The 13,858-nt window shown below is 43.6% G+C and overlaps 1 protein-coding gene across 1 annotated transcript in view; it reads right to left on the bottom strand.

Moving 5' to 3' along the window:
- LOC140394569 (sushi, von Willebrand factor type A, EGF and pentraxin domain-containing protein 1-like) overlaps window positions 1-13,858 on the bottom strand; it is a 116,040-nt gene that overhangs the window by 70,375 nt on the left and 31,807 nt on the right. The window contains exon 2 of the mRNA XM_072481925.1: window positions 8,895-9,086. Coding sequence (XP_072338026.1) covers window positions 8,895-9,086 — 192 coding nt within the window. The remainder of the gene's footprint in view (window positions 1-8,894; window positions 9,087-13,858) is intronic.

Below are 13,858 nucleotides of genomic sequence, written 5' to 3'. Positions count from 1 at the left end.
GAAGGGGATAGCAAAAGGCTGCATAAGGAAATAACTAGACTAGCAGATGGGGCAAAAATGAGACACTTGGAGCTCAAGATGGTAAAACATAAATTAACATGTTTGGAAATTAAAATAAGGGGCACAGATAGGCGCTTCTGTGGACGTGAAAGAGACTCCAGGATGGTATGTTGCCTCCCTGGTGCCAGGGTCCAGGATGTCTCCGAACGGGTAGAGGGCACCCTGAAGGGGGAGGGCAAACAGGCAGAGGTCGTTGTACATATTGGTACTAACAACATAGGCAGGAAGGGGCATGAGGTTCTGCAGCAGGAGTTCAGGGAGCTAGGCAGAAAGTTAAAAGACAGGACCTCTAGGGTTGTAATCTCAGGATTACACCCTGTGCCACGTGCCAGTAAGGCTAGAAATAGGAAGATAGAGCAGCTAAACACGTGGCTAAACAGCTGGTGTAGGAGGGAGGGTTTCCGTTATCTGGACCACTAGGAGCTCTTCCAGGGCAGGTGTGACCTGTATAAGAAGGACGGGTTGCATCTAAACTGGAGAGGCATAAATATCCTGGCCTAGGTTTGCAGGGTTTGCTAGTGTCACACGGGAGGGTTTAAACTAGTATGGCAGGGGGGTGGGCACCGGAGCAATAGGTCAAAAAGTGAAAGCATTGAGGGAGAGCTAGGGAATAGGGCCAATATGGCTTTGAGGCAGAGCAGACAGGGAGAAGTTGCTGAACACAGCGGGTCTGGTGGCCTGAAGTGCATATGTTTTAATGCAAGAAGTATTACGGGTAAGGCAGATGAACTTAGAGCTTGGATTAGTACCTGGAACTATGATGTTGTTGCCATTACAGAGACCTGGTTGAGTGAAGGACAGGATTGGCAGCTAAACGTTCCAGGATTTAGATGTTTCAGGCGGGATAGAGGGGAATGTAAAAGGGGTGGCGGAGTTGCGCTACTGGTTAGGGAGAATATCACAGCTGTACTATGGGCAGTCAACTCAGAGGGCAGTGAGGCTATATGGGTAGTGATCAGGAATAAGAAGGGTGCAGTCACAATGTTGGGGGTTTATTACAGGCCTCCCAACAGCCAGCGGGAGATAGAGGAGCAGATAGGTAGACAGATTTTGGAAAAGAGTAAAAACAACAGGGTTGTTGTGATGGGAGACTTCAACTTCCCCAATATTGACTGGGACTCACTTAGTGCCAGGGGCTTAGACGGGGCAGAGTTTGTAAGGAGCATCCAGGAGGGCTTCTTAAAACAATATGTAGACAGTCCAACTAGGGAAGGGGCTGTACTGGACTTGGTATTGGGGAATGAGCCCGGTCAGGTGGTAGACGTTTCAGTAGGGTAGCATTTCGGGAACAGTGACCACAATTCAGTAAGTTTTAAAGTGCTGGTGGACAAGGATAAGAGTGGTCCTTGGGTGAATGTGCTGAATTGGGGGAAGGCTAATTATAACAATTTTAGGCGGGAATTGAAGATTGGGGGCGGATGTTTGAGGGTAAATCAACATCTGACATGTGGGAGGCTTTCAAGTGTCAGTTGAAAGGAATTCAGGACCGGCATGTTTCTGTGAGGAAGAAAGATAAAATTGGCAATTTTCGGGAGCCTTGGATAACAAGAGATATTGTAGGCCTCGTCAAAAAGAAAAAGAAGGCATTTGTCAGGGCTAGAAGGCTGGGAACAGACAAAGCCTGTGTGGAATATAAGGAAAGTAGGAAGGAACTTAAGCAAGGAGTCAGGAGGGCTAGAAGGGGTCACGAAAAGTCATTGGCAAATAGGGTTAAGGAAAATCCCAAAGCTTTTTACACGTACATAAAAAGCAAGAGGGTAGCCAGGGAAATGGTTGGCCCACTGAAAGATAGGCAAGGGAATCTATGTGTGGAGCCAGAGGAAATGGGCGAGGTACTAAATGAATACTTTGCATCAGTATTCACCAAAGAGAAGGAATTGGTGGATGTTGAGTCTGGAGTAGGGTGTGTAGATAGCCTGGGTCACATTGAGCTCCAAAAAGACAAGGTGTTGGGCGTCTTGAAAAATATTAAGGTCTATAAGTCCCCAGGGCCTGCTGGGATCTACCCCAGAATACTGAAGGAGGCTAGAGAGGAAATTGCTGAGGCCTTGACAGAAATCTTGAATCCTCACTGTCTTCAGGTGATGTCCCGGAGGACTGGCGAATAGCCAATGTTGTTCCTTTGTTTAACAAGGGTAGCAAGGATAATCCAGGGAACTACAGGCCGGTGAGCCTTACGTCAGTGGTAGGGAAATTACTGGAGAGAATTCTTCGAGACAGGATCTACTCCTATTTGGAAGCAAATGGACGTATTAGTGAGAGGCAGCATGGTTTTGTGAAGGGGAGGTCGTGTCTCACTAACTTGACAGCGTTTTTTGAAGAAGTCACAAAGATGATTGATGCAGGTAGGGCAGTGGATGTTGTCTATATGGACTTCAGTAAGGCCTTTTATAAGGTCCCTCATGGTAAACTAGTATAAAAGGTGAAGTCACACGGGATCAGGGGTGAGCTGGCAAGGTGGATACAGAACTGGCTAGGTCATAGAAGGCAGAGAGTAGCAATGGAAGGGTGCTTTTCTAATTGGAGGGCTGTGACTAGTGGTGTTCCGCAGGGATCAGTCTTGGGACCTTTGCTGTTCGTAGTATATATCAATGATTTGGAGGAAAATGTACTGGTCTGATTAGTAAGTTTTCAGACGACACAAAGGTTGGTGGAATTGCGGATAGCGATGAGGACTGTCAGAGGATATAGCAGGATTTAGATTGTTTGGAGACTTGGGCAGAGAGATGGCAGATGGAGTTTAATCCGGACAAATGTGAGGTAATGCATTTTGGAAGGTCTAATGCAGGTAGGGAATATACAGTGAATGGTAGAACCCTCAAGAGTATTGAAAGTCAGAGAGATCTAGGTGCACGAGGGGACATAACTTTAAACTGAGGGGTAATAGATATAGGACAGAGGTCAGAGGTAGGTTCTTTACGCAAAGAGTAGTGAGGCCGTGGAATGCCCTACCTACTACAGTAGTGAACTCGCCAACATTGAGGGCATTTAAAAGTTTATTGGATAAACATATGGATGATAATGGCATAGTGTAGGTTAGATGGCTTTTGTTTTGGTGCAACATCGTGGGCCGAAGGGCCTGTACTGCGCTGTATTGTTCTATGTTCTATGTTCTATGAACTGCCTTTCTACAGCTGTTATACTATCTCTAATTAACAATGCCACCCCCTCCCCCCACCTCTTTTACCACCCTCCCTAATCTTATTGAAACACCTATAACCAGGGACCTCCAACAACCATTTCTGCCCCTCTTCTATCCAAGTTTCCGTGATGGCCACCACATCGTAGTCCCAAGTACCGATCCATGCCTTAAGTTCACCCACCTTATTCCTGATGCTTCTTGCGTTGAAGTATACACACTTCAACCCATCTCCGTGCCTGCAAGAACTCTCCTTTGTCAGTGTTCCCTTCCCCACTGCCTCACTACAATCTTTGGCGCCCTGAATATCGGCTACCTTAGTTGCTGGACTACAAATCTGGTTCCCATTCCCCTGCCAAATTAGTTTAAACCCTCCCGAAGCGTACTAGAAAACCTCCCTCCCAGGATATTGGTGCCCTTCTGGTTCAGATGCAACCCGTCCTGCTTGTACAGGTCCCACCTTCCCCAGAATGCGCTCCAATTATCCAAATACCTGAAGCCCTCCCTCCTACACCATTCCTGCAGCCACATGTTCAGCTGCACTCTCTCCCTATTCCTAGCCTTGCTATCATGTGGCACCGGCAACAAACCAGAGATGACAACTCTGTCTGTCCTGGCTTTTAACTTCCAGCCTAACTCCCTAAACTTGTTTATTACCTCCACACCCCTTTTCCTACCTACGTCGTTGGTACCAATGTGCACCACGACTTCTGGCTGCTCCCCCTCCCCCTTAAGGATCCTGAAGACAAGATCCGAGACATCCCTGGCCCTGGCACCCGGGAGGCAACATACTTTCCGGGAGTCTTGCTCGCGACCACAGAATCTCCTAACTATTCTCCTAATCATTGAATCTCCTACTACTATTGCTTTTCTATTCTCCCCCTTCCCTTCTGAGCCCCAGAGCCAGACTCAGTGCCAGAGACCTGGCCGCCAGGGCCTTCCCCCGGTAGGTCATCCCCCCCAACAGCATCCAAAACGGTATACTTGTTTTGAAGGGGGAATGGCCACGAGGGATCCCTGCACTGTCTGCCTGTTTGTTTTCTTTCCCCTGACTGTAACCCAGCTATTCTTGTCTTGTACCTTGGGTGTGGTTACCTCCCTGTAACTCTTCTCTATCACCCCCTCTGCCTCCCGAGTGATCCGAAGTTCATCCAGCTTCAGCTCCAGTTCCCTAACACGGTCTTTGAGGAGCTGGAGTTGGGTGCACTTCCCACAGGTATAGTCATCGGGGACACCGGTGGTCCCTCACCACCCACATCCTACAGGAGGAGCATGCAACTGGCCTAGCCTCCATCCCTTCTTACCTTACAGAATATAGCTGCCCTGTGGACCAACTGGACCTCCGCCCTCCGACTCTGCTCCCAGTCAGCTGCACTCTCTGTAATCTCCTGGCTCTCTTCTCACTCTTTGCGGAAATGTAGGAAACAAAATGAAAGGAGCACCTTACTCCCTCCTCATCTAACTCCCTCAGTCACCAAACTCTCACTATAGCACTCAAATGCACCAAATTCAGCACTCCCTCAGTCACCAAACTCTCACTATAGCACTCAAATGCACCAAATTCAGCACTCAGTGCAAACAAAGTCTGCACTGTCGGGATCTAGCCTCTGAAAACTGGCCTAATCCAATTAACTAATTAACAAGCTCCAGCTGCAAGTACCTACAAGTAGAACCTTTGTTTAAAGCTGATTGAAAATTCATCTTCTTCTAAACCAAACAGCAACTTTAAAGTTAATTAACTGAATAAAAGAAAGACTAGACGAGATAAAAATGAAGCCTTATACTCCCTCAGTCACCAAACTCTCACTATAGCACTCAAATGCACCAAATTCAGCACTCAGTGCAAACAATATATTTAAACCGAAGCTTGTATGTAAATATAAATGTAAGTATGCGCATGTTCAACTGAAATTGCTTTAATTTTCAGTGACAAAAAGTCTTCAACATGGATAAATCAGGTATTGGAAATAAAGTTTCAAAGTAAAAAAAAAAATGCCCACTGTGATCGGCTTTTAAGTTGAGAATACCAGCCTTTAAATATGAATGATGAAGTCTTTCCGGCAGAGGTAGTGGCAGAGAGGTCACGCATCCAGCACGTATAGTGACACCATGCGCCCTGTATGTCCGTGCTTTGACTTCAAAATCACAGAGGAGAGATTCCTCTATTTTGTAGCTGCCAGCAAGCAAGCAACAGGACTGTGTGAAGAACTGAAGATAGATTACTTTGTAATAAGGAAGGGAGGACCAGAGACACCAACAGGATAGAATCTCACAACTGAATCTGCTGGAGAGAGCTTCTCAGGAGTGTCTATGGCAGGACAAGGCAGTGCAGATGTGACTTGTATACAGAGCCCCAGGGCCTATGGTGAACAACCCATTAAGGTGAAACTGAAATCAGGAACTAAGCAGTATAAAGATGATTTCTTGAGGTATGGCTTTAATTGTGTCAATGCAAATCAGGATGCAAAGCTCATGTGTTTTATAATCAAGGAACTACTGGTAAATGAAGTATTAAAAACCCTCAACACTTCAAAAGCATTTGAAGACTAAGCATGGGAGTTCGAAGACAAACTCCTTGATTTTTTTCAAAGGATGCATCGAGAACTTAAATCATCAGCTGAAGCGGAAATGTAACATTCAATGACAAAGCAAGTGAGATTGTGAGGACCAAGCAGGCTCATCTATCACATTAAATGTTAGCAATAATGGCGTTTTGCAAAGATCAGCTGGCGTGGATTGCGAAGGTCAGCCGGCGTAGGTTGCAAAGGCAGCCGGCGTGGGTCGCAAAGGCAGCCGGCGTGGGTCGCAAAGGTCAGCCGGCGTGGGTCGCAAAGGTCAGTCGGCGTGGGTTGCGAAAGTCAGCCGGTTGGTAAAAGTGGGTCCCGGGAAAAGAAGTTTGAAAAAACACTGGATTAGGCCACTAAAAGAACAAATTGTAGATTTAAAGGTTTAGAACAAAAATAAATTGAGTTAATGTTCAACTAGTACAAGACTAGTACAAATTGCGGAAGTGGTTTGGAATATGGAACTATTTGGGTCAATTGAGAGGAGCAAGTCTGTGGTGCAGCAGTATTACAAATTTCCTTTATAGCACACACCCACAAAAAGATTCCCACATATAAAGTCTCATTAGAAAGTAAAAAGTACCATAAAACAAATAAAGTAACTAAATTATTTGAAATTTGGAACACGGTGTTGTATCAGAATCCATTGTACATAGAGCCTTGTATCAACTCTTTGAAAAATAACTTCCATCTCGAGAGTGCCTTTACTTGTGAACCATCCAAGTTGCTTCACTAGACAACAACATTAATCAGGTGTAGATGTTGGCAGATATGGCTAAGTATATGCCCAAAAAGATAGGTTTGAAGTAGGATTTGCAAGGTGCAGAGAAATGTCGACAGAAGGATACAAAGGGTTTGAAAGAGACTTCCTAAGAGTAGACTCGATGGGCCGAATGGCCACCCTCTGTTCCTATATCTTATGATCTTATGGGCTCTGTTCAGCTGACCACGTAGCAACTGAAATGAAAATGAAATGAAATTAAATGAAAATTGCTTATTGTCACAAGTAGGCTTCAAATGAAGTTACTGTGAAAAGCCCCTAGTCTCCACATTCCGGCACCTGTTCGGGGAGGCTGGTACGGGAAAGAAGTGAAGGAAGAGTTCAGAGGCGCAAGGCACTGGGCGATAAAGCTGAAGGAGTCGGCAAGAAACAGGGAATGGCTATGGATGGATTGTGAACCGGGGAAGAAATTTTTAAATCAGCATATTGAGAAGATCTTTTTTTTAATTTAGAGTACCCAATTATTTTTTTTTCCAATTAAGGGGCAATTTAGTGCGGCCAATCCACCTGACCGGCACATCTTTGGGTGGTAGGGGTGAAACCCATACAGACACAGGGAGAATGTGCAAACTCCACACAGACAGTGACCTGAAGACCAGATCGAATGATTGAAATGAAATGAAAAATTGCTTAGTGCCACAGGTAGGCTTCAATGAAGTTACTGTGAAAAGCCCCTAGTCGCCACATTCCGCCGTCTGTTCGGGGAGGCTGGTACGGGAATTGAACCGTGCTGCTGGCTTGCCTTGGTCTGCCTTAAAAGCCAGCTATTTAGCCCAGTGTGCTAAACCAGCCCCAGATCTGCAGCGCTGTAGGCAACAGTGCTAACCACTGGACTTCCGTGCCACCCATCAAATGGAGATCTGTGAAGACTGCAGTGAAGGGCATGCGTGGTTTTCAACGGCAGAAGAAAAGTGAAACTATTTCCTCATCTTGAAAAGATGATGCTTTTCCAGAAAAATAGAATCCAATAGTTCAATAGATACAAGACTTTAACTTTAGAAATTGGCAATTACAATTACATTTAGGAGGGCTGGGTGTGAGAAGTGCAGCATTTCATGGTAACGCAGTTGGGATATTCTTCAGAGGTTGGGGCAGAATAGAGGATACATGGTTTGTAGCTGACCCAATTTGAAGAAGTGTTTCCTTCTCCTTTGTTGGCATCCCGTATCTTGACAAGAATTCAGTAAAACCACTGAAAAAAAAACCAAACTTAACATCAACGAGTTCAACAGAAGAAAAGCTCCTTCTGTCCTGGAAGTACAGACCACTTCACGAAAACCCTAGCGACAGAGGTGCTGAAACCTAACAGAAATCGATTGGGGGAGGGGGGTGTTGGGAGTGGGCGGTGTGGGTTAGAAGAACAGAAGGACAGGAGAATGGGAGATCAATTTGTAGGAAAATAATTTTTCCTCTTCACCTTGCTTGGGAAATCTTTCTTATTTTCGATATATTGGGTGAAGAATTAATCAAGGAATTTCCTTGTGCCACCAGCAGCAGGAAGCTTGGCGGGCAGGGTACATTAATTTGACTTGTGGCCAAAAATTAGTTTCCAGACAGAGAAATACACTTTAACAATTATGTCTCAGGTTTTCAAAGGCAGGTTGAGCTTCTCAACAAATAATGTTGGGAAGTTCTTTTGCTTACATTAACATATCATGCATGTTCATTAAAAGGCCAGGACTGGAATTAAGTTCCTCTTCCAAATCATGTTCCCCGCCAGTAAGAAATTAGAATGCTCACTTTTATGGCTGCACATAAGTAGCGAGGTTAACTTCTTTCATGATTAATGGTGAGTTGCCACTGCATTGTCATCTTTGACGAGCTTCTGTAAATACCAGCCTTTGCTTGAGACCGGGTAGTGACAATGCAATTTGTGTGAAGGATGACCAAGGAATGAGGATGGGTTAGTGGGTAAGGGTGGGGCAGTGGCAGGGAAATGGTGGGAGGGATAGTGCAGGTTGTCCGTGTGTCCTTTAACTATGGGGCCTCGACCTTTGACCCCATGAGGTTGCGGTGGAGACGGCAAAATCTTGCCTGCCTGTCACCGCCCTCAGAGTTGCCAAGCCCATCCTGGATGCATATACAATAGGCTGGGCAACGCGGGATCACACATGGCCAGTCTTCCAATCCCACTTCTACACCTGCAACCGGACTTAGACTTCAGAATGGAAGATTCCAGCCCAATAGATGGTCAAGCTGGCAAAACCCTCGGGACCAGTTGACCAGTTTCTCTTGAGAAAAATAACTACATGGATGGAATACTCGATTGCTGCTTGCATCCACAGACCATGGTCTTGCTTGAACAATAAGATAGGGTGTTTGCATGGTGAGAAAATAACTCACTACTTACGTTCACACTCAACCCGGAATGGTGACCAAGTTGAATCTTCTGCACAGGTAATAGATCTTGAACCTCCTTCCTTGAACACATAACCTTGATAGCATCCATAAGAAACTTTGTCACCCACATGAAATGAGTTATGAAAAATAAACTGTTCTCTTAGAAAGCCATTTTCCAACGTGGGAGGTTTGCCACAGTCACCTTAAAAAAAAATAGTTTTTGATTTCATGACTACATTGTTCAATGAAGATTGTTGAATATATAGCAAGCAGATCTTATGTAGAATTTATCATGGTGAATCAATGATTTTGATGTTTTACAATTTTGAGATAATCCTACGTAGGGAATAGTTTCTGATCACTGATTTACATACAATCATAGAAACTTACTGCACAAAAGGGAGACAATTCAGACTGCCATAATAGTCCTGGTTAGGGCAGCACGGTGGCGCAGTGGTTAGCATTGCTGCCTACGGCGCTGAGGACCCGGGTTCGCATCCCAGCCCTGGGTCACTGCCTGTGTAGAGTTTGCACATTCTCCCCGTGTCTGCGTGGGTTTCACCCCCACAACCCAAAAGATGTGCAGGATAGATGGATTGGCCAAGTTAAATTGCCCCTTAATTGCAAAAAAAAATAATTGGGTACTCTAATTTAAAAAATAAAGAAATATTAGTTTGGGTTCTTTGAAAGAGCACAGTGGTTAATTCCACACCCCTGCTTTTTGTCTGCAATGGACATTCCTGTCCATCCGGCCCCTACTCAATTCCTTTTAACACGCTTTATTGAGTCAGCTTGCATCACCTTCCCAAGTAGAAGGTTCCAGATCCCGACAACTCCAAATGAAAAACAATTCACCTCATCGCTCCCGAGATCTTTTCCCAATGAATTTGAACCTATGACCTCTAGTTATCGAACAGGGGGAATCTTTTTTTTTCGATTTACTCTATTCAAATCACTCACCCTCTTTGCAATTTACTCTTGGTGATACTCTACCCCAAGGTGGTCATTGCAGCAGTCTGAGCATTTCTAAGAGATGCAAAAAGTGATGTTCTGTTAAGATGCCAGGCAAGGCCCCAATTTATGTCAGGATACCAGATGAGAAACGCCAACAATGTATTTTTGCCAAGTTAATGAACCCCACTGGCTTATCCTGTTTTAAAGGGTCTGTCTTCTCAGCACTTTAATTAAGCTACCAACACTGCGACTTTTTGTGTCCAACTTTATTACAATGATAACATTTAAGTTTTCTTCTCGCTCTTCCACCCTCGTAAGTTTTATTTTTAACTTGAGGCAAAATCGCTTTAATATCTCCAAGTAGACTAGCTTTGCCTTGACCACCTGTAGATTTCTCATTTCCCCAGATTCTATCCTTCACAGATTGAAAGTGATGTTGAAAAACACACCATGATTTATGAACTAATTCAAAATCATCTGCCATTTCTGCTGCCAGTCTAGCAATTTTAACTCTTTGCTCTTCTAAATGGGTTCTCACTACTGCGGGAAGTGAATCTTTAAATTCCTCCAAAATAACCAATTCCCTAAGAGCTTCATATATTAAGTCTATTTTTAATGCCTTTTTCTATCTATCAAAGTAATTTTGTTTGATTCTTTCAACTTCTTTATACATCTGACCTGGTTCTTTCCTTAGATTTCTAAACTTCGGTCTGTAGGTTTCTGGCACTAGTTCAAATGCACTTAATATGCTTTTTCTCACCTTATCAGAACCCCTAGATGCCTCCTCTGATAATGATGCAAAAACTTTGCTCGCTCTACCTATCAACTTTATTTGAACTAACACTACCTACATGGTTTTGGGCCACTTCAATTGTTGAATTGCTTTCTCAAATCAGATTTACAAAACACTTCTACATCCTTCTCATCAAATCTTGGCAGTGCTTGAATATATTTAAACATATCCCCACTAGGCTTTAACTAAGAAGGGTTACTCTTTCCTCTAGACTTTCCTCAATCTCTGCCTTTAACACCAACATTTTAAGTTGAGAATCTCTTTGCTTTTCCAACTTGTCTCCTTTTGTTCCATTTTGTGAAGTTCACATTCTCGCTCTTTACTCTTTTCTCTTGCCATTGCCTGTCTCTTTTTTATTTCTGTGCTCTCCCTTTTTCCTTTGCTTCTGCCTATGCTGCTCTCTCCTTCTTCTTTCCCCGCATTTCCAATTGTTTCATTTGTAATTGAATTTTAATTAATTCCAATGATTCAGACTATGACACTAACAAATTTAATTCCTGAACTCGCATTTGAATTATCTCCAGCTTCCTCAATTCCACAGGTAGTGTCAACTTCAGCTTGTCCAACAAATCCCAAATCTTTGTTTTAACCACCCTTTGTAAACCACACAGTGTGAGTTCTTCCACACCCAGGAAACTCTTAGCCATTGAAAGAGCCATTTCATAAATCACTCCCTATTTAAACTGACAGAATTCAATACCTGAAAGAAAACTCCAGTTCCTCAGACACATTGGGCAGGATTCTACGTTGGCGAGATCCTCCGCTTCGCCAGCAGTGCACTAATGCCCGCGGATTTCCTGACGTCGTGGGGGTGGCCACAATGGAAAACCCCATTGGCTGGTTGCCGGGACTGAGCATCCCGCTGGCAGCGGGGGCCACGTCGCACCAGACAACGGGCGGGAGAATCCCGCCTGTTGTCTTTAAATTTAATAATCCCACAACAAAATAGGAATCATAGTTTATAATCCTGACAAAGAGCCCCCAATTTTATTACGATACTGGACCAGACCCCAATTTATGTTCAATATCACACAAGAAACCCCAACAATTTGCAATTTGCAGAACTATGAAGAGTGATTTCATGAGCAAATTGGTTTTTTTTTAAGTTAAATCCTGCTTTAATTTTAACACAGCATTAACCACATTAACATCACAGAAATAGCTGTACAATTCACAGTTAAACAGTTCTTAAATAAATGGAAAAACTTTAACTTATGCCCTACACCTTCACTATAAATATTCCAACCAAGCAACCCAATAAAGTTCAAATGCCATTTATAAATAAAGTTAACAAAACAGGTTTACATGCTTATCTGTATTGTCCTTTTAGAGATAGACCCTTTAAAGAGCAGATCCAGTTTACTTCTGCACTGACCGACCCTTCTGCCCAACCTAACAGCATTTGGCAAAACTGCAAACAACAGGCAGAACTGGATCCTCCTATTAATTACATTATCTGTATCCCACTAAGGTGCTCCATGACCTGCATAGCTAGGGCTAAACATAATCCCTCAAATTATCAAATGTCAGGGAACCATCCAAAATATAAACACTATATCATTTGCCCTTTATCTGCAACCAAGTAACTGGTTGAAATGAATAGTTATCTCCTTCTTATGATATATTAATTACAGCTTTAGCAGATACAAAGTCTGGATGCCTTAACCTTGCTTCTTTAATAATATTACTGCAACAACTATATATATATATTATAAATTAAAAGTACCCAATTCTTTTTTTCCAATTAAGGGGCAATTTAGCATGGCCATCCACCTATACTGTGCATCTTTGGGTTGTGGGAAGTGAGACTCATGCAGACACGCGGAGAATGGACAAACTCCACACGGACAGTGACCCAGGGCTGGGATCGAACCCGGGTCCTAGGCAAACAAATATATATCTTAACCCAGGCTTTTAATAATTTTACTGCAACAGATATAAAATAAAATATGGATATCAATTTCCTTACATTCATCGCAGTTCTGACTTATGCCATGAGGAGATGCATAATAGATGTTTTGGTGATATCATATGCTTATAAGGGCTTCCAAGCTATGCATCAGAACCTTACGTAGGTGGTTGTAGAATTGCCTACACCAGATGCCCCCTTTGATGGGCAGGTTCATATGTGGCAGGGGAAGTTGGGAAGCCATGTGTTTAGGGGTGACCAAGAGGATTGTGAATGCACAGGGAAAGAGAAATAGCTGCAGGTTAGAGGCTACAGTTGCAATGGGGAAAGGACAAAAATGTAGAGGAAGTTCTGGTCAGAGGTTTGCTCAAGGTTTTTTTCAACAATTACTTCGGAAAACGTCTTCTATTTAAAGAGCAGCTGAGTACTTACTTGAAATAATAGGCAATTTCCTGGGTCACAAACCAGAGATGGAATCGGGATTTTTATTAGGTTTTTGCAACAGTAGCTGGGTCATTTCTGTTAAAAACCTCAAATAAATATTGCAGAATATTTGTTGTAACACATACAGAAGTGTTTCCCCTCTGCTAAGAAAACCAGTGCTAGGGAGCGTGTCGGGGTACAACCCTGTCCTATCCCAAGACTGAGAGCCAGAAGCAAAGTGGCAGACTTAAAGACTGACTTTGAGAAAAGTTGGAATGTCATTCTGAGAGTTCTGATTTTTTAAAAAGCCAGTCTGTTGGGGTCAGCTCAGTTTTACTCGTTGCTGCGCTGCTGCTTCAGACCTTAGGGCAGCTTTGTGTCTCCGATCTGTTTTTTGTAAAGCCTGCCAGAAAAACATGAAGCTGCACAAACACCAGGTCAGCAGCATTGCAGCAACTCAGAGTGCTGCTTGAAAAGTGGTACATTAAATCTCTATTTGTGAACCACTTCGATGCTGGAGAAGTGTGTGTGTGTGTGGGGGGGGTGGAGGGGGGGGGGGGGGGGTATTCTCTGCCATTTAAAAACATTGCCTACAGTATTCCAGTGACTACAACTTAAAACTATTTAATTGGCTGGAATTGATTTGAGACATTGTGGAGGATGCTATATAAATGTAGTTGTTATCGCTCTTTCGTTACATCTGCATGCAGTAGGCAGAGTGCCTGTGGAAATGATGAAATTGGAGGCCCAATGCTGATTCCTTCAGAATAATTAATCACAGAGCAAGCAACAGATATTATAAAAATGGCCACAAAGAAATCACTATGGGCGCGATTTAGCAAACGTTAAACAAAGCCCGCTTTCGGTCAGGCTTAGCGGATGTGTCTCGGCAGCT

The sequence above is a fragment of the Scyliorhinus torazame genome, chromosome 17, assembly GCF_047496885.1.
Source record: "Scyliorhinus torazame isolate Kashiwa2021f chromosome 17, sScyTor2.1, whole genome shotgun sequence".
NCBI lineage: Eukaryota > Metazoa > Chordata > Chondrichthyes > Carcharhiniformes > Scyliorhinidae > Scyliorhinus > Scyliorhinus torazame.
This window is presented reverse-complemented; position numbering and strand designations above follow the sequence as displayed.